The sequence below is a fragment of the Phoca vitulina genome, unplaced genomic scaffold (genome assembly GCF_004348235.1).
Source record: "Phoca vitulina isolate PV1807 unplaced genomic scaffold, GSC_HSeal_1.0 scaffold79, whole genome shotgun sequence".
NCBI classification, from domain to species: Eukaryota; Metazoa; Chordata; class Mammalia; order Carnivora; family Phocidae; genus Phoca; species Phoca vitulina.
Genome location: NW_022589782.1, coordinates 4,196,531 through 4,217,916, shown reverse-complemented (window position 1 = coordinate 4,217,916; position 21,386 = coordinate 4,196,531). Strand labels below are relative to the sequence as shown.

The 21,386-nt window shown below is 39.6% G+C and overlaps 2 protein-coding genes across 3 annotated transcripts in view; one reads left to right on the top strand and one right to left on the bottom strand.

Annotated features, from left to right (window-relative positions):
* The first annotated feature begins 350 nt into the window (after positions 1 to 350).
* RNF216 (ring finger protein 216) overlaps positions 351 to 21,386 on the top strand; it is a 147,663-nt gene continuing 126,627 nt past the window's right edge. For both annotated transcript variants that reach the window (XM_032394110.1, XM_032394111.1), the window contains exons 1-2: positions 351 to 490; positions 16,977 to 17,112. In XM_032394110.1, the coding sequence (XP_032250001.1) occupies positions 17,046 to 17,112 (67 nt within the window). In that variant the 5' untranslated portion in view covers positions 351 to 490; positions 16,977 to 17,045. The remainder of the gene's footprint in view (positions 491 to 16,976; positions 17,113 to 21,386) is intronic.
* Positions 9,965 to 11,274, bottom strand: LOC116625507 (60S ribosomal protein L32-like). Its single transcript, XM_032394112.1, has one exon. It carries the CDS (start codon positions 10,419 to 10,421, stop codon positions 10,017 to 10,019), a length of 405 nt encoding a protein of 134 aa, XP_032250003.1. The 5' UTR covers positions 10,422 to 11,274; the 3' UTR covers positions 9,965 to 10,016.

Sequence of the window (21,386 nt, the reverse complement as noted above, 5' to 3'; positions counted from 1 at the left end):
TCCAAAAATATGCGTTGAATGAATGACTTGCCAAAGGCAAGGCGTGCAAATAAGCGCATGTCCAGTAGATTTCCATGGGCACCTGCTCCTCCCCAACATCCCCCCACATACCCCACCCCTTTTCATCTCTAGGGAGACGGCGACACTTCCCGGGGTTGGAGGAAGGGCACCTCAGTTTCCTTCGACCTCCCACCTCGTGGGGGAGTCAAGACTCAGTGGGCGGTGAGCAGACAGAGGTCCCTCTCTATGGTCTTACTCCCCAGGCCCCTCCTCCCTAGCACCCGGCGTGCCTCTATGGTTCTTCCTGTCATTAGTCGGGAGGGGGCGCTGTGCGCAGGCGCGGGGTGAAGCCGCGGCGGGGCCGGAAGGAGTGCGGCGGCGGCCTCGGCGGCGGCGACGACGACGCTGTCGGCGGCCGCTCCTGGTGACTAAAAGCTGTGGCGACAGAGGCCGCCGAGCCCGCCTGGCGAGCCGGCGAGCTGAGTGGCGAGTAAGTGTCGGCGGCGGGGCGCACCCGGCTCCTCGACAGGCCGCGTGAGGCGAGTGGCGTCTCAGCCCGGCGCCTCCATTAAGCCCCGGGGTGGGGGCGGGGGCGGGGGCCACGGCCGTGAGGGGCGGCGGGGCAGCAGAGTCGGGGGCGCGGGCCTGGCCCGGCGGCCGCCCGAACGCGAGCGGGCCCGGGGCCGCGCGGGGCGCCGCGGAGCGCCGGGCGGCGGGAGTAGCGGGGCCGGCGGCGAGGCGGGAGCCACAAAGGCGCAGGCGGCCGGCGGACCCTCCCCCGCGCCCGCCACTTCGGGAAGTTTCGCGGGCCGGTCCTTCGGCCTGGTGCGCGAGGGCGAAAGCGCCGAAAGACCGAGTTTCCCCGGCGGCACCTCGCGGGCGGCGGCGTCGGTGGAGCCGAGCGCGGCCTGGAGCGCGCGGGCGGCGATGCACTGTGACTCTGAACTCCGGCGCCCCCGGCCGAGGGGCGCCGGGCCTCAGTCCCCAAACCCTCCCAACTCGGTTCGGGAGAGCTGTCTCCTCGAGAAAGCCGGCGACTCCCAGCCAGCCCTCGTGAGGACATCCAAGTGCGTCAAAACCCTCTGCAGCGCGGGGAACGCGAACCCGACAAATGTGCCTGGAGCGCCGCGCCGTGAACAAGACTGGCGTTCCCGCGTGGGATGTGGCTGGAGACTGCGTGGAATGATTGTCCCAGAACTTTGGGCCACTTCAGTTCTGTGCGAGACCCCCCCCCAAGGGTGCCTGCGGGGTCCCGTGTAAACCAGCCGGGGGCCTTGTCGAATGCGTTGTGATCCGTGCGTGGGTACGGCTGGTCCTAGGCCCTTTGCTAATGCAAAAAGAAGATTGATTTGCCCTGCTGGGAGCTGGGAGAGGGCAGGGAAGATTTTAGGACCGACTTCAATTCTAGCACGCTTGCCTGAAGAAAGACTGCCAAGAGACAGCCTTGCTTTGTCGTGTTTGTTGTATAGGTAATTTATTGGAGCTGGGGGTAGGGAGTGGTGTGAATCCGAGGAAATAGCTGGAGAACCTGGGGCCAGGTTTGAGATCTCCCCCGTCAACCTAAACAGAGGCTAGCGGGCAGCAAGTAAAAAAAGCCTTCCAGCGCCTGTGGAGGAATCCGATAAAGGAAGTTGAAAGATGAGTCAAGGAGGCAAAGTTTATGAAGTAGGGTAGAAATAGTGCGCCAGTGTTTGCTAACTGATGGCTTCTGTTTAATCAGTGTTCGTTATATTCTAGGCTGTGTTAGGGTCTTTTCAGACCTTATAACTAATTCTCATAGCTGGCAATGTTATTTTATCTTCGTTGTCAGTAAGACAAAACATGATGCTCGTAAGTATGTACTAGACACTGTTCTAAGCGTTTTTTATATATTAACTCCTTTAATCTTCAGCGGTGGGGGTTCTGTTACTATCCTTATTTTAAAAAGGAAGAAAAAAGGTACTGAAAAATACCTTACGTAGTCACAAAGCTTGTAAGGGTCAGAGCTGGGACTTGAACTCAGTTTGGTTCCATAGTTTATGCTCCTAATTTTTTTGCTATTCCTGCGAATGATACTTATTCAGAAAGTTCTGGAGTATTTACTTGGTGCCAGGCAGTGTGCGATGTCCTGTGGCTATGGGAATGAATAAGATGCCCGTACCTACATCCTTAGAACTTGTTTTAGCAGAGGAGATAGCTATTTAACATAGCTTCCTAAGTAATTGTAGATTATTACTGTGCCAAGTACTCTGAAGGATTGAGATATGTTTGAATGAACAGTGGGGATGGTCAGGAAAGGTTTTTCTGAGGTGATGTTTAAGATGAGAAACTCAAGGATGAATGGAGTTAATTTGGTCAGAGGCAGTGAAAAATAATCAGCCAGCTAGAGGGAAGAGGAAGAAGCATGGCATGTTCAAGGGACTGAGCCATGGTCCCTGCAGAACTGTGAATGGGGAAGAGGTGTAAGGTGAGGCAGCATTTCACAGGCCATGGGATTTTGGTTCTACCATGATGACATTTTACGATTAAAAAACCAGCATACCCCCATGCAATATGAAAATATGTCGGAGAGTAGACCTGTAGGCGCTATGGGGATAGAAGGGGCAGTGTATGATGAGTTCACAGAGGATTCACCTGTAAAAAGATCGTTGAAAACACTGATTTTTTTTTTCCCCTTTGTGGATGAGGATGTGCTTGCTTATTCCAGTTTCTGAACCAATTTTCTCTTGACATTTGAGGAAAATCTTAAGGTTAAATATGTTAAACTCTTTAGCCTATGCAGTGAAGATTTTGAGTTTAATTTTTTGTTTAAAACCTTTCCTATTGTAGGGCACCTCAGTGGCTCAGTCGTTAAGCGTCTGCCTTCGGCTCAGGTCATGAACCCAGGGTCCTGGGATCGAGGCCCACATCGGGCTCCCTGCTCAGCGGGAAGCCTGCTTCTCCCTCTCCCACTCCGCCTGCTTGTGTTCCCTCTCTCGCTGTCTCTTTCTGTCAAATAAATCTTAAAAAAAAAAACAAAAAACACCTTATTGTAGAAAGACACTGATAAGAGGATTTTTAGAGCTCTTTTAAACTCTGCTAAAACTCCAGACTAATTGTCCACATGATTCTATCTGTAATTATGGATGCTATTTTATCTTAGTTCTTTCATTTTGTCTACATATTAAAATATACACGCATTGCATTTTCTTATTCTGAACTCATCACTTGCCTTGTTCTTTCTTAATAATATCGCCATCCTCTAGTCACTGAACATCTAGGTGTCCTCAACATCTAGGTCAGTTTTAACTCCTTCTTGCCTCATGGCTCTTTACATACAAAAATCCCATTGAATCTAACTCTAGTTGGTATCTTGTATCTTTTTCCTCTCCCTGCTTATTGTTATCTCTAGTTCATACTTCACTGCCTCTTGTTTCCTGGGTTTCCTGCTACCAGATGTTTTTTACAGTCTTACGCAGTTAGGTTGATTTTCCTAAAGTACAAGCCTCTGTATTCTTCTTACTGGTTAGAAAATAAAATTTGAGCTGTACTTCAGTTACCCATAGATGCATAGAGCAAGCCACCGCCAAACTTAGTAACTTAATATGACAATTTTATTTGTCGACAATTTTGTGAGTCAGGAGATTGGGAAGGACTAATCTGGACTGTTCTTTCTGATCCACATGTCGCTAGCAGAGATAGTAGCGCTGGAGGTTCCACTTCCAAAATGCTTTTTCACTCCCATGCCTTGTCAGGGACTGCTGGGAGGGTGGGCTCAGCTACATTTTCTTTCTCCAGGTAGTGTCAGGGCTTTCCATGTGATCTCTCCATCAGGAGTCACACTTCTTAATGGGGATTCTGGGCTCCAGGAGCCCTAGGTGGAAGCTGCTCAAAGTTCTTAAAGGCAAAGCTTGGAGCTAGCACAGCATTCAGTTTAGCTTAAATACAGCTATTTGGGCTAAGCTTCCCTGACTACCTGCCCTCTCGCAACTGGAATAGTGTCTTTATTGTGCTAATTCTTTATATTTTGTAGTATACTTAATTGTGTGCAGAGTTTCTCTCACTGATTGTACTCCCAAGTTTTTTGAGGCAAGATCCATGTTGGATTTTCTTTGTATGTATTCCTCATGATGCATAACACAACTTTTTTTTTTTTTAAGATTTTATTTGAAAGGGAGAAAGCGAACACAAGCGGGGGGGGGGGGGGGGGGGAGGAGTAGAGGGACCAGCCGACTCCCCTCTGAGCGCAGAGCCTGATGCAGGGCTTGATCCCAGGACCCCCAGATCATGACCTGAGCCGAAGTCAGACGCTCAACGAACTGAGCCACCCACGTACCCCACAACTGTTTTATACCATGTGGCAAGACCACAATAAATATTTGCTATTCTTTAATATATTTTAATTTTAATTTTAAATAGTAATGTAGGGGCGCCTGGGTAGCTCAGTCAGTTAAGCGTCCGACTCAATTTCAGCTCAGGTCTTGATCTCAGGGTCCTGAGTTTAAGCTCCATGTTGAGCTCCACCCTGGGCATGAAGCCTACTTAAAAAATAATAATAATAATAATATAAATCCAGTTCAGTATAGAAAAGTCAGAAAATACAACAAAGCAAAAAATATAACTACTTTAAACTTATTACTTAGAAATAACCATTATTAACTTTTTGTTGTGTCGATTTAATATTGATTAAACCTTAGTATAGGCTTACAACGAATGGATATCCAAATAATGGTTAAGATGAGGAGCTAGGATTTGAATGAAGAACAATAATCACTTATAGTCACTCGGAAAACCATGCTGGGAAGCGTTGTTGTGGAGTGGTATGATGTGGGCATGTCAGCTTCCAGCCTGTGCCTGGCTCTGCTTTGCCCACCTTTCACTGGAAAAAGAGATTAACTCTTTAAGTTGGAAACATCTTTTATTACTCCAAGACCAGTGTTGCTGAAGTGACAGACATATTTATGGAGATTACTCTGGAAAGCAGGAATACCACAAAACCCCAGGACCACGCAGTATTCTGTTAGGAGCATGTGGAAGGAAAAATGGAGATGTAACACGAATAGAAGGATGAGAAGAAATTTATTTATAACTGAAGAAAATCCTGATAAACTGATTGTTGTCGCTTAAGCCATGGTACCGACTCTGGTTATATATGGCTCTGATGAACAGCTCCAGTCTCTCATGGATGAAGATGTTTTTGGAGCCACTCATTCACTCAGCAACTGTGCATGACACCGGAAATACAGCTATGAATAAGAAACTGTCAGGGGCGTATGGAGAACACAATTCAAATGTGAACTTTCTCATGTGTTGATATATCCATCCAAGGAAGGGAAGGGGATTTAAAAAAAAGGTAATGAGGACAGTTGTAGGAGGTGGAAGAGAATATAGAATTGTCACCTCATTTTTCTTAAGTTTTTGCAATGTAGTAGTACTACATACGATTCTCCATGGGGTAAGGAAGCAATAAAATGTATGCTAATTTTTGTTTCTAACTTGGAAGCATTATCTGATATACTGACTATAGAGTATAGTCACAAATGTACATATGATAATTTTTACAATAAAAAGAAGAGGCAAGAACAATTCTGTTAGGTAGTATTTCCCATTTCTGGATTCCACGTTTGTTTAGCTATTTTCTTCAGCTGTCTGATGAAGAAGCTACTTCCAGAGGAAAAATGAAGTTTCTTATAGAAGGAAGTAAAGGTTTAACTGTGAATAGTTCTAATAAAACTAGCGAAAAGTAACCTGGAAGAGGAAAATAAAGCCCTCCCCCCACGTTTGGCTGTATTGTCAACTTACTAATAAACACTGTACATCTACTGTGTACTTTTGATAACAAGCTCCTGTTTTGGTGGCATTTACCAAAGTGGCTTCTCATATTCCAGCACAGCCTTACAAGGTAAGAATAGTGATTTCCATTTCATAGGGAATAACAGTAGTCATAATGTGACACTTGGTATGTGCTACGCACTATGGTAAATACTTTATATTTAATTCAATTAATTTTAAAACAACTATTCTCATTTTACAAATAAACTAGGTCCAAGAGATTAAGCAATTTACGCAGTCACTGATTCACTAAATGGTGAAACCTGGGTTCATGCTTAGGTAGTTTGATCGGAAGTCCAGATGCGAGGACTAAATGTCAGGAACTTGAATGACCTTTACAGAGAAGCTAGTCAGGAGTAGAAATTCCCTCATCAGACTCCTTTTCTCACTGAAGCTTGGGGTCATTGTATGTACCACTCACTCATGAGGAATCTTGCTTTTATTTTTTTTATTTTAAAGATTTTATTTATTTGACAGAGAGGCACAGCAAGAGAGGGCACACAAGCAGGGGGAGTGGGAGAGGGAGAAGCAGGCTTCCCGCCGAGCTGGGAGCCCGACGCGGGGCTCAATCCCAGGACCCTGGGACCGCGACCTGAGCCGAAGGCAGACACTTAATGACTGAGCCACCCAGGCGCCCCAGGAATCTTGCTTTTAAAGCACTACTAGTAATCTGTTTTAACTACAGCTTGACATTCTAATAAATTGGGTAGATGTAAAATGAATCACATTTCCCTTTGATTTCCAGTATAAAATTGAAAGAACCTTATTGTGGTAAAAGAAGAAACAAGAAACATGGCTAGTGGAATTATGTTCAAAATACTTTTTAAAAATTGTATTTGAAAGAAAAGTAAAGTTTTTAATACAGTTCAAATTTGACATTAGAGCTCTTTCTACCATGCTATTTATAAATGATGTCATTATTGTTATTTTAAGTGAGATTTGTAATTTTTAAAAATAGAGATACCTTTGTCCACTTATAGATACCAGAACGTTTTACTGTAAAACTTAGTCTTAATACACAACTTAGTATTCTCTCAGTTGGAAAAATGCTGATGTTATTTGACTTAAAACTCTTTGTAGACATGATTATATGAGAAGCCAGAATTTGGGGTCTACTTTCTCTAAAGCATGTAGTTTCTCTCAGGAAGGCAAAGAAAATTGAGATTTTCTTAGAACCAAAAAGGTCAGTTCTTAATTATTTTCATCAAAATAAGTAAAGCAAGAAAATGGTTCAAAAGTCAAAGTACTACTGTTTCACAGAGGCAGCCACTTTTTTTCTCTTATAACGGCTTTTGTTCCCTTAACTTTCCCATTTTGAAATAGAGTACACACAAAGAAGGTTGACCCCAAACTAAGTTTAGGCCTGTGCCTAAACTTCATCTAAATGAAGTCATTCAAGGTATATTCTCTTACGTTTGGATTCCTTCATTCAACCATTATGTATGGCTTAATAAATTATTATAAGATGCTTGTATCCACCACCCAGTTTAAGAAGTAGACCATCTCGGGGTGCCTGGGTGGCTCAGTTGTCTGCCTTCAGCTCAGGTCATGATCCCAGGGTCCTGGGATCGAGCCTCACATTGGGCTCCCTGCTCGGTTGGGAGTCTGCTTCTCCCTCTCCCACTCCACCTGCTTGTGTTCCCTCTCTTGCTGTCTCTCTCTCTCTCTCTGTCAAATAAATATAATCTTTAAAAAAAAAAAAAAAAAGAGGAAGAAGTAGACCATCTCCAAGCCCCGTCCATGTATCCTATCCTGATCATAACTCATTCCTCCCCCTAAAATTAACTATTAGTCTGACTTTTATAATCATTTTCTCATATTTCTTTATTGTTTTATCACCCGAGTATATTCCTAGATACTATAATCTCATTTTAAAATTTTGATGTTTTTTTAAAATCTAAGTTTCTTCTTCCATTCCTTTTCTTTTTTCCTCATAATTTATCTGTTGTTGAACCTGAACTATTTGATGTGTAGTTTCCCAGAGCCTAGCTAAGTGTCAGACTTCTAAAAAATTATTCCCATATAGAGATTTTTTAAACATTTTTTTCTGATCCTCATTAAATACTAAGGAATAAGATTTTACTGGATGGGACTGAATTTTGGAGGGTCACAAACCACTGTAACATCTTTAGATCTTTTCACACCCTTGCAAAAGCACTCCCATTGAGAATACATGGTCTGGGTTTCATGCTTATGGTAGAATTCAAAAATTTCATTTTTCCTCTAGCGTCTATTCTAAAAATGTGACTGGATCCAGATCCTTGTCCAAACTCTGGTTCCATCTCTTCACAAGACTACAGATAGTGTTCTTTCCTTGGAAGGCACTTAGTTCTTGTCTCTACAATGTTAGCAGTGATATTCAAGGTCTAGATCCAGTAATTTCATTGAGGATTGCAAAATGATGTTTTAATTCGATTTTTAAATTTAAAATTTAAAATTAATACTGGAATATTTTTATAAAGAAACCACTTTCTTGTCTACTGTTTGGTTATCCTGTGACATATAGTTCATATAGAAAAGGCAAGAAAGTACCTGATTCTTTGCCTTTATTTTATTATTTATTGATTGATTGATTGATTGAGAGGGAGAGAGAGAGAGACAATCTTAAGCAGGCTCTACACCCAGCATGGAGCCTAACGTGGGGCTTGATCTCACGACCCTGAGATCCTGACCTGAGCCGAAATTGAGTCAGACGCTTAACTGACTGAGCCACCCGGGCACCCCTACTTTACCAGTTTTAAAGATAATGTATTGGTTGATACCATCCTTTGAAAATGACCTTTTTAAAAATAATTATAAGCATTTTCATTTATATGTTTTTTTAAGAGATTCATGCCATATTATTATCTTTCTTGGAACTCAAAATGTCCCATGTTTGGCCAGTGGGAGCCTCTTTGGGATTTTTTTTTTTTTTTTCTGAGTTATTCTGACAGAACCCAGTCTTTGATAAATAGTTTTTTGATTGCGTTGTTGAAATCTGATATGACAGGGTGTTGTAGGCTCATTTTGTAAGATTCCTGCTCCAGAATTGGAATTAGTAATTTCTCAAAAAAAGCCCTGGTTTCTTTTGGTGGGAAATAGTATTTAAAGACCATAATCTAGGCAATGCATATGTTCATTGCTACAAGTAATTTGTTTTAGGCCTTTTTTTTTTTTTTTTTTTTTTTTGTACAGAATGAAAATATTTTATGAGTTCACACTAATAATTGTAATTCAAATTTAGGGCTATTGGGGTTTTTCTTCTATGTTATAAATAAGTTCCTTTTTTTTTTTACACTGAAATTCTTGATTCTCGAGGGCACAAGGGTTAATAGAATTAGAATAGTCCATAACTGCTAATCTTTTTAACTTGTTACACACAAAAGTGTCGGAATGAAAGTCTCAGAATGTCACAACCATTACGATTACATGACTTTAAAATTTTGCATATGCTTCCCCTCCCCATAATTTTTTACAATTGTACTATATTGCTTAATTTTAGTTCTCATTTAATCTTTGTGCTACAAGTAATTACATATTTAATGTTTACTGCCAGTCTTTGTGTTGGTGTCTTTAGTCATTTTGGTTGCCTGAAGTTTATTTTTCTGTCAAATTCCTCAGGAAGGTCCTGTAGAAACAATCAATAATCCATAAGTTCTTGTATATTGATAAATTTGTGCTCCTTTTCTTTGAAATTTTTTTTGCTGGATACAAAATCTCTGGCTCATATTTTTTAAAGTACCCTATACCATTTTCTAATGGCGTAAAGCATCACTATCAAAGTCTGCTAATCTAATTTTCTTTCTTTTCAGTGTCTCAAGCCCAGGTCCTAAAAGGATTTCTTTAAAGTATGTGTGTCTTGGTAGTTGTCATTTTGGGTGGTTTTTGTTTTGTTGTTGTTTAGGTATTTACTGCATTCTTTTGAAATGTATTGTCTTAACATTTTTATTTTAGGAAAAATTTTTTTCCTTTACAATTTTTAGTATTCTCTTCCCTTTCGATTTAGTCAAGAGGTGCTGTTTGTTATGTTGGACAGTCTTTGTCTTGAATATTTGTTCCTTGATCTCTTTAGTTTTCTATTTAAAATTCTCCTCCTTTTACCTTTCAGTTCTCCTAAGCAGTATGTGTTATGTTTATTCACATTTGTGTTCCTTCTAATTTAGCCTTCACTCCTGAAACTTTTTTTTTTTTTTTGGTAGTTTTATGGTTTTATTAACACAAATATGACGTGCACAACAAGCTGTCTATTAATTTTCTTCACTGGGCAGCCTGGCGTTGGGATTGGTGACTCTGATTGCCAGCTGGGCTGCTCTTTCCACAATAGCTTTGCGGTTCTTGGAGGAGACATTGTGAGCAGTCTCTGCACAGTAAGATTTGTTGCACATCAGCAGCACTTCAAGCTCCTTGACGTTGTGGACTCGGAACTTCTGGAAGCCACTGGGCAACATGTGCTTTGTTTTCTTGTTGCTCCCGTAACCAATGTTGGGCATCAAGATCTGGCCCTTGAATCTTCTGCGCACCCTATTGTCAATGCCTCTGGGTTTCTGCCAATTGAGCTTAATTTTGACATAGCAGTCTGACTGGTGCCGGATGAACTTCTTGGTCCTCTTTTTAGTGATCTTGGGCTTCACCAGAGGTCTCAGGGCAGCCATGATGCACAGTAACAGATGGCTGCCACCTCCACAGGCAGCACCGAGGAAGAGAGGGGAAGCTCCTGAAACTTATTTTAATTTTTATTTCTTTCCTGAGATCTGTCATTCCATTTCTGAGTTTTCTGGTTCTGATTTATATTGTTGTATTATGTCTTGTATTATTTTCTTAGTGTCCTTTAGGTTGTTAAATCTTTCTGGCATGTTTTCATTGTTTGTAGGGATGTTGTTTTGCTGCTGCTTGTTTTTCTTATAACTTTATAAGAGTTTTGACATCATTTCTTTTCTTTACTCATTTTTATTTTTCAGCAGAAACTCCGCAAGCCAGAATCTTTGCTCATTTTTAATGACACTGGTTTTCTTGGACTTTTAGAAGGAGGGTAGTTTAGGATAGCTTTTCAAACCTCATAGAACTCCCTTTTTGTGCAGTGTTCAAAATATGACAGCTTGCTTTTTGAGGTTTCTGGCTTTTCCTCTATTGTTATGTAGGCCTGCCTTTTCTTTGTCTTTATTGTCTCTGTCTTACTCAATTTCAGTTTTCCCAGCTTTTCCTCTCGTGGGGCCCTGTCCTGCAAGGGAGCCCTGCTAGATCAGGTTTGAAACTTTATGGGTCCTAGACTGCTTCACTCTCAGATCTTAACTTGAATTCCTTGCACTCCCCCGCTATTGAACTGAGCAAACCCCTTCCTGGTGTTCTCGCAGCTTTCTCAGATTGGCCTGTGTGCTTTTCAGTGAATACCTGTTGGTTGTTTGGGGGTTGTCCTCTTCTCAGGTCTGAATGATTCCCTGTGATTTCTGAGGCACAAATGGTACTTCAGAGATCTCATGGCTCTTGATTTGTCCTTGGGTTCGTATTTGGAAGTTTATAGTGATTCTTAGTTTTTTTTCTAATTTGGAATTTTTTTGTTTTTTTTTTTTTTTTTTTTTTTTTGGATTTTTTTTTTTTTTTTTTTTTTTTTTTTTTTTTAAGGTTTTGTTTATTTATTTGACAGAGACAACAGCGAGAGAGGGAACACAGGCAGGGGGAGTGGGAGGTGGGAGAGGGAGAAGCAGGTTCCCCACTGAGCAGGGAGCCCGATGCAGGGCTTGATCCCAGGACCCCGGGATCATGACCTGAGCTGAAGGCAGACGCTTAATGACTGAGCCACCCAGGTGCCCCAGGAATTTTTTTGTTTTTAGATGAGAATTTGGGTAGGTTCAAAAACTATGGTGCTGCTGTCTTCCCAGAATTCCCTTGTGGTTTCAGTTTACGTTCCTCTGATGTCTCATAATGTTGGGCACTTTTTCATTTGTTAACTGGCCTTTTGGGTTTCCTCAGGGTACTCAACATTGGGAATTCAAATCTTTTAGCCCATTTTTCCTTGAAGTTGTCTGGTTGGTTCTTGTGTTTTTCAGTTACCATTAAGTGTTCTTTATATTTGTTGGATAGGAGCCCTTTGTTATATGTATTGCAAATTTCTTCTCCCAGTGGCTTGCCTTTTCACTCTTAATTTCTTCTGTGAATAGAAGTTTTTATTTTTGATGTACAATATTTCAATCTTTCTATTATGGATAGTACTTTTTATATCCTGTTTAAGCTGTCTTTCCCAACTCCAGGTTTGTGAAGGTATTTTTTTATGGTATCTTCTAGAAACTTTTTTACCTTTCCATTTAAATTAAGAGTTCACCTAAAGTCATTTTTGTCTAAGGCATGAGGAAGAGACCTAGTTCCTCATTCTTCCTGCCCCCCCCATACAGCTTTCTAGTACAGCATTATAAAGTAAAAGCATGTTTTCCACTGCTTTGCAGTGTCATTTTTGTCATAAATCACACATCCACATGAATGAATATTTCTGGACTCTGTTCCTTTGGTCTGTTTCTCTCTTCTTTTGCCAATACCACATGGTCTTAATTAACTGTAGCTTTGTATTAATAAGACTTACTGATAGTGTAAATCTTCCACCTTTTTTTTTTTTTCTTTATGAATGCCTTGTTTATTCTTGGCTCTTTGCATTTTCCTGTAGATTTTAGAGTCATCTAGTATATATCCACTTTTTAAAATCCTATTAAGGCTATATTAAATCTGTAGATCAATTTGGGAGGAATTGACATCTTTACAAAATTGAGCTTTCCAGCCCATGAATGTGGTATGTCTCTCCATTCCTTAGTGTTCTTTGGTTTCTCTCAGTGATTTACAGTTTTCTATATAGAGATCTGGCATGTCTTTCATTGCATTTATTCCTTGGTATATGATAGTTTTTGATGCTACTCTAAGGAGTATCCTTTCAAAATACCATTTTCTGATTGTTTCTTATTAGTATAGTGTTCATTTTTGTATATTGGCCATGTATCCAGAGACTTTGTTATTCATTCCACTTACTCATTATAGTGGTATTTCTATGTACAGTCACGTATACAAATATAATTTTGTCCTGTTATCTTCCAGTATTTTTATCGTTTTTTGTTGTTTTTTTTTTAAGTAGGCTCCACACCCAGCATGGGGCTTGAACTCAAGACCCCAAGATCAAGACCTGAGCTGAGATCAAGAGTCGGACACTCAACCGACTGAGCCACCCAGATGCCCCTGTTGTTTTATCTTTTGATAATCCATCTGGAATTGATGTTTATGTGTGGTATAAGGAATGAATCAAGGCTCATTTTCTTCCCATAGAGATACCCACTTGGCCCAGCAGTGTTTATTGGAAGACCATTCTTCCCACCACATTGCAGTAGCACCTTTGTTTTTATGTGGATGACCAAATGTATGTGGGTCTGTTTCTGAGCCCTCTGTTCTACTTCTCTGTCTTTGCATCAATATACAATCTTACCATCTGCAAATAATGCCAGTTTAATTTCTTCAGCTTGATATTTTATTTCTCTTTATTGCCCTACTCCACTTGATGCAACCTCCAGTACAGTGTAGACAAGAAATGGTGAAAACTCTCCATTTCAGGGAGGAAGCTTTTCATTGTTTTACTGTTAGATGTGAGGTTTGCTGTAGTATTTTTGAAATGTCTTTAACTTGATGAAGGAAGTCTTTTCTAATAACTAATAGGCTGAGAGATTTTAATCATGAATAGGTGTTAAATTTTAATGCTTTTTTTGTCCCCCAGCCTACTGCAATGATTATATAGTTTTTTCTTTATTCAAGTTATGTAACTTACTTTGCTTTGGTTATGATATTTGCCTCTGTGTTCATGATAGATATTGGTCTTTCTTGTGCTGTTCTTAGGAGCTTTTAGTATCAAAATCATACAGGCCTCATAAAATGATTCAGAAATAATGTTTGTTCTTTTGCTTTTCTTAGTTTTTGTAATATTAGTTACATTTCTTCCTCAGATACTTAGAAGACTTTACTGGGAAAGGTTTCAGAGCTTTTACAGTATTCTTTGTGGGAAAGTTATTAATTACTGATTCGGTTTCCTTATTTGGTACAGCTCTGTTCAGATTTAAAATTTTCTTTGTTCAGGGGTGCCTGGCTGGCTCAGTCCACAAAGCATGTGACTCTTGATCTCGGGGTGGTGAGTTTGAGCCCCACAGTGGGTGTAGAGATTACTTAAGTAAATAATTTATAAATAAATAAATGAATGAATAAATATTCTTTGTTCAGCTGTGGTAAGGGGTATCTCAAGGAGTTTGCCCATTCACAATTTCATATTAATTGGTATAAAATTATTATACTATTCTTTTTATATTGTAGAATCTGTAGTGGTATCTTCTTTTACATTCCTGATAATGGTTATTTGTGTTTTCTCCCATTTTTCCTTGATGAATTACGATAGAGATTTATCAGTCTTCTTAATCTTTTTAGAGAAACAACTTTTTGTTTGGACTTTTCTCTATATGTTTGTATCTGTTTTGTTAATTTCTGCTGTTATGATTGCCTTTTATTTTTCTGGTTTGATTTACTGTGCTTTTTCTAGCTTCTTGAGATCGAGGCTTTGATCATTGATTTCTTGGTCCTTTTTCTTCTCTAAAATAGCATTTGGATGTATAAATTGCCCTCTTAACACTGCCTTAACTCCAGCCTATGAATTTTGATGTCTTTTGTTTTCATTACCGTTTGGATCATCCAGTCAAAATACAAGAGTTTCTAATTTTCATTGTAATTTCTTCTTTAACCCATGAGTGGTTTAGTTTGCTTAATTTCCAATATTTAGAAATTTCCTAGTTATCTTTCTTTTACTGGCTGTTCTGTATGATTTCAAGCCCATGAAATTTGTTGAGACTAGCCTTATGACTCAGGATATGACCCGTTTTATAAATGTTCCCTATATACTTGAAAAGAATATCTGTTCTGCAGTTGTTAGGTAGAGTGGTCTATAAATGTCAGTGAGGTCAAGTGGTTTGATAGTGCTGTTCAAGTCTTCCATCCAGCTATAAAAATTTACTTCCTTAAGGTCTGTCAGTTTCAGGTATATGTGTTTTGAAGCTGTAGTATTGGATTCGTACACATTTAGTAGTATATCTTCTGTGAGTTGACCCTCTTAACTGGATGAAATCTCCCTACTCGTCTCTAATACTACTTATGTCAATTTTGTCTGATCCTAGTCTATTCATAGAGTTTTTCATGGGTTTTGTTGTACCCCTTCTGCCCTCACCCAAAAAGGAAAAGGTTAAATAGTTGAAAAGAGAGCTTCAACATAGCATTGGAGTTTATTTAAAAAATCAGATGGACGTTTTATGACTGAAAAATAAAGTATCTTATGAGTTATTGATGTTCAGTATATTGCTTTCCATCCTTTTACTTTAAAGCTTTTTCTTATACATAAAAGTGTTTATGTAATACAGTTTCCAATATGATTATATATAAGTTGTATGGGGTAATGACTTGATGTATGTAAATTGCAAAGTGATTACCTCAGGAAGTTTAGTTTAGTTAACATCCATCATCTCATATGGATAACCCCCCAAAAAAGAGAAGAACTTTTTTTTTTCCTTGCAATGAGATCTTTCAGGATTTACTCTCTTAGCAACTTCCAAATACACCTTACAGCAGTGTTAACTATAGTCCTCATGTTGAACCTTATGGCCCCATTACTTAAATATTTTGTAACTGGAAGTTTGTACCTTTTGACCCCCTTTATCCAATTCTCCTATCTTTGGTAACCACATGTGATCTCACTTTCTACGAGTTTGGGTCTTTGGGAGGTTTTGGGGGTTTTTTTGGATTCCACATGTGAGATCGTATCATATTTGTCTTTCTGTCTCATTTCACTTAGTGTATAATGCTTTCAGAGTTCATCCATGTTGTTGCAAATGGCAGGATTTCCCTCTTTTTTTTTTTTTTTTACAGATTAGTAGTATTCTGTTTTCTAGCATTTCTTTTTTTTTTCTTTTTTAAATTTATTTATGAGAGAGAGCAGGGGGAGGAGCAGAGGGAGAGGGACAAGCAAACTCCATGCTCAGTGCAAAGCCCAATGCAGGGCTCAGTCTTAGGACCCTGAGATCATGACCTGAGCTTAAACCAAGAGTCAGGCACTTAACTGACTGAACCACCCAGGTGCCCCTCTGTTTTCTTTACCCATTCACTGAATGAACACTTAGGCTGTGTCCACATCTTGGTTATTGTAAATAATGCTGCAGTGAATATGGGGGTGCAGATAGCTCTTTAACATTAGTGATTTCTTTTCCTTCAGATGTATACCCAGAAATGGAATTGCTGGATCATATGGTAGTTTTATTTTTAATTTGTTTTGTTTGGGTTTTTTGTTTTTTGTTTTAATATTTTATTTCTTAGCGTGTGTGTGTGAGAGAGAGAGAGAGCGCACAAGCAGGGGGGAGGGGTAGAGGCAAAGAGAGAAGCAGACTCCTCAGTGAGCAGGGATCCCGAATCAGGACTCAATCCCAGGACCCTGGGATCATGACCTGAGCCAAAGCAGATGCTTAACCAACTGAGCCACCCAGGTGCCCTATTTTTAATTTTTTGATGCACCCCCATACTAGTTTCGATAAAGGGAATTTACATTCCCTCCAGTAGTGTATGAGGGCTGCCTTTTCTCCATGTCCTTGCCCGCATTTGTTATCTCTTTATCTTTTTGGTGATAGTCATTCTAACAAGTGGGAGGCCATAGCTCTTGGTTTTGATTTGCATTTCCCTGGTGATTAGTGATATTGAGCACCTTTTCATGTACCTGTAGTCCATATGAATATCTTACTGGAAAAATGTCTATCTAGATCCCTTGCCCATTTTAAAATTGGATTATTTGCTTTTTGGCTATTGAGTTGTAGGAGTTCTTTGTATATTTTGAATTTTAACCCCTTACCAGATATTATGAGTTGCAAGTATTTTCTCCCTTTCCATAGGTTGCTGTAATTGAGTTTTTAAGTGTATCTTATTTTTATTTATATGTTCCATCTGTTCTTTGATCCTTTATTCCTCTTTTATATGTTCTTTTGCAATAATTGGTTATTTTTTTTTTTTATTCTTCTCCCCACCATCAGCTTTTTAGTTATGCATTCTTTTCTTTTTCCCTTCAGTGGTGTTTTCACCATAAGCTCAGAATGCCACCTTCACCAAATATATGGGAAGAGTTTTGACAGTCCCTCATTTTTAATGTTCTTTTTTTTCTTTTTCAGACCCTTTTGAACAGATAGTCACCATGTTTAGATATTAGCAAGCACGTATGTGTATGTGTGCATTTGAAAATGGCAGAGGGAAACAATAATGAAGAAGTCATTCACTTGAACAACTTTCACTGCCACAGGGGACAAGGTAAGTGTTCTCACTTTCTCCCTTTCATCATTGCTTTTTCTCTTTATGGTGCAGTCATAGTTTCTTTGAAATTAACCTATTTTGCACCATGTGGAACCCAGAGACATTTCATTTTTAGACCTCAGAACATCTGGTGTAATGGACTCATCAGACTAGAATTTTGTGTCAAATGGTGACACATACTGGCATGAATGAAGTTGAAGAATCTTTCATCACAAGTGGATTATTAAGCTATTAATGAGCAAGCCAAAATAAGCTGTGAATGTGCAGTCATTGGATCTTAAGAGGTGGGAGTGTGGGAACTGTGGCAGTTCCGTTTTTGAAGGAATGGGGTCTTCAAAGGAGTGCTCCTCCAGGCCTATATGATCTGAAAGTGCTGCTCTCGCATTTTTGCCCCCTCATATTATGCTTAATTTATTTTTTGCCAAAAGATTCTGGTTGCCCTACAGGGCATTTTAGAGCATGTATTCTTTCACTGTATAGTGTTTAAAATTTGGGGAAGTTCATTGATTCAAAAAGGGAAGGGAGCCTGCATTTCTGTAACATTTCTAAATGCATATGAAATTTCCTGTCAAATCCTAATTCACATTTATTAGGCTGAAAGGAGAAAATTCATGCTGCTGAGTAGGAAAAGTATTTTTTGCAAGTATAAATTCCATGGAAGGGGGCACCTGGGTGGCTCAGTCGGTTAAGTGTCTGCTCAGGTCATGATCTTAGGGTCCGGGGATCAAGCCCCAAGTCAGGCTCCCTGCTAGGTGAGGAGTCTGCTTCTTTCTCTCCCTCTGTCCCTCCCCCTCCCCACCGTGTGTGTGCATGTGTGTGTGTGTGCACGCGCACACACTCACTCTCAAATAAATAAAAGAATTTTTTTAAAGAAAATAAATTTCCATGGAAGAAATTGTACCATATTTTTTCCCCATTAATAATATTTTGTGCTTATGAAGATGATTTTTTTCCCAGCAGAGAGTAAATTATATACATTTGGCTTTCAGAGAGCATTTAAAGTTGAGCACATTTTATTAAGCAAGTAAATTGAGAAAAATAAAATGCTGTGCAAATTATGAGTGTGAAAGTACTAACTTTTAAAGGATTTTATTAATAGTTTAGTCTAACTTGGTAGTAAGAGAACCATAATTTATTATGATTCAGAAAGTTTTAAATCTTAGCTGTAATTTGTATATGGGATCATTTCCAAATTTTTTGAACACGTATATCAAATTAATATTGTTGTCGTTTTGTAACTGGGTTTTAAATATACTTGAACAGAGTTTCAGAACAGCTAATTCCTTTGGGGAAATTATTCACTTTGGAGGTATATTTTTCTGTTATAAAAGTTTTGTGTGTTTTGCACCCAGCATGAAGATTTTTTTCAGGCATGCAGAGTTGTTTTGTTTTTATGAGCTATATTAATTTTATTGTGCCAACCCCTGTAGGTTTATTTTTAAATTCATCTTTATTGAGGTATAATTTACTTAAATAGATGCACACATTTTAAGCATATAGTTTAGTAAGCTTTGAAAAATGAAAATACCCATATAACCACCCCCTTTACTCATGATGTGGAACATTTCTGTCATCCCAGAAAGGTTCCTTTATGCCCTCTCTGCGATCAGTCCTCACTCTACTCCTGGCCTAAGGAAACCACTGATCTGTTTTTTGTCATTATACAGTTTCACATAAATGGAAGCATACAGTGTATACTCTTTATGCCTGAATTTTTCTGGCCAACATAATGTTTTGAGATTCATCCATGGTTGCATGTATCAATTAAATCCTTTTTAAATTGCTGAGTAATATTTAATTGCAAGAATTCCATACCCAGTAAAAATAGGCTTAAAAATGAAGGTAGGGGCGCCTGGGTGGCTCAGTTGGTTAAGCAACTGCCTTCGGCTCAGGTCATGATCCCAGGGTCCTGGGATCGAGTCCCACATCGGGCTCCCTGCTCCGCGGGGAGCCTGCTTCTCCCTCTGCCACTCCCCCTGCTTGTGTTCCCTCTCTCGCTGTGTCTCTCTCTGTCAAATAAATAAATAAAATCTTAAAAAAAAAAAAAAGGTAAAATAGGGGCGCCTGGGTGGCTCAGTCATTAAGCGTCTGCCTTCAGCTCAGGTCATGGTCTTAGGGTCCTGGGATCAAGCCCCGCATCCAGCTCCCTGCTCAGCGGGAAGCCTGCTTCTCCCTCTCCCACTCCCCCTGCTTGTGTTCCCTCTCTCGCTATGTCTCTGTCTGTCAAATAAATAAATAAAACCTTTAAAAAAAAAAAAAAAATGAAGGTAAAATAAAGGTTAAAAGTACAGGAATGAAAAAAGATAGGTTATGCAAATAGCACAAAAAAGAGCTGGTATGTCTATGTATTATCAGATAAAATAGATACCTGAGCCAGAAGTATTAATAAATAAAGATAGTTTATAATGATAAAGGGGTCAGTGCGCTGGAAAGATAAAACAGTTGTAACCTCTGTACGCTGAGTAACATGTTGTCAAAATACACAAAGCAAAAATTGACAGAACTAAAAGGAGAAATGGATAAATCCACAATTATAATGGGGATTTTAACATGTTTCTTTAACTGACAGAGAGCAAGCATTCACAAACATTTGTATGATATAAAACACGATCAACAAATTTGACATAATAGACATAAGTGGAATATTGCACCCAACGTATTTAACAAAATTGGCCATATTTTGAGCTACAAAACAAGTTCCAGGTTTCAGAGGATTGAAATCATATAGGTTATATTCTCTAATCATACTGGAATTAAGTTGTAAATCAATTACAGAAATAGAAAATCCTTATATGTGTGGAACATAGGAATACATTTCAGAATGACTTACGGTTCAAAGAAGAAATCACAGTGGAAATCAAAATATTTTGAACTGCATGATAATCAAAATACAATCTGTTGAAGCTTATGAGATGCATCTAATACCATGTTTGAAGAAAACTGAGTAATCTAAATGAGGACTTAGCAAATTTTTAAAAGTCAGATAGTCACTGTTTTTGCCTTGGAAGTCTTGTGCTCTCTGTTGGCAATTACTCAGCTATACCATTATAAGCTGAGTGAAGGCAGATAAATGAGCATGGCTGTGTTCCAATAAGGACATGAAGTCGCAGGTACCATCCCACCCCACACTGCTGGCGGGAGGGTATATTAGCACAATTGGGAAAATTGTTTGGCGTTGTCCGCTAAAATTGAACATATGCTTTCCCTATGGTTTAGCACTTCCACTCCTAGAATGTACCCAACTGAAATGAGTATACCAATAGACATGTATAAGAATGTTCGAGACAGAATTAGGGGCACCTAGGTGGCTCAGTCAGTTAAGTATGCAACTCTTGATTTTGGCTCAGGTCATGATCTCAAGGTCGTGGGATCAAGTCTGAGTGAGCCTGCTTAACATTCTTTCTCTCCCTCTCCCTCCCTCTGTCTCTCTTAAAAAAAAAAAAAAAGTGTTCAAGACAGTGTTATCCAAAATAGCCAAGACTGGAACCAACCCAAATGTCCACTGACAGAAAAATAAATAACTTGCAATATAGTCATATAGTGGATTACGTACAGCAGAGAGCTACAGCACATGCCACAGCATGAATACATGGACCTAGTATTTGCAAGAAAGCCAGAAACGAATGTATACTCAAAAAACAAGCAGAACTAGTCTGTGGAGTTAGGAGACTATTAATGTGCTGGAAATGTATTTACTGACCTTGGTGATGGTCACTCAGGTATGGGCCTTTTGATTAATTCATGGAGTTATACATTTGGTTCATAGACTTTGTTTTACTTCAATTTTTTAAAGGCTAATGTGTTTATACATGGTGCGTTAGGGAATATCTTGTCAACCATTGGGCTTCCGCTGTGAGGCGATAGGTTTCAAGCCAGCTTTTTCATTGGGTCTTCCAAGGTTGTCAGTAAGTATTCTTTTCTTGGGCCAGTTCTTCCAGAGAGGAATGTACAATTTCCTGCCTATGGAATCTGAGACTGTCTGCCAGCATTCTGGGAGCTAAGAAGTAGAAGGCAGCCAGAGTCTTGTTCATTATGCTCTTTCACTGGTACCCCTTTCCTCTCTTGACCCTGTGCCTGGTGTCTAGTGCCTCTGCCTCAGTGTCTCTTCATGATGGACCTCCACAGGGTAGGTTTTTTTGGAATGGCTGACTGAGCTTAGCAAATTCTCTCCAAAACCAGTGGTAAAATTAGACAAAATTGTCCCGGAGCTCCACTGTGCTTGCTAGGTGGGGTGCTGCCCAAATCATGAATTGCTTAATAAAGCCAATTAG

Excerpts from the sequence above, each read along its gene's own strand:
- LOC116625507 (XM_032394112.1), bottom strand. The coding sequence starts at position 10,421 with ATGGCTGCCCTGAGACCTCTGGTGAAGCCCAAGATCACTAAAAAGAGG.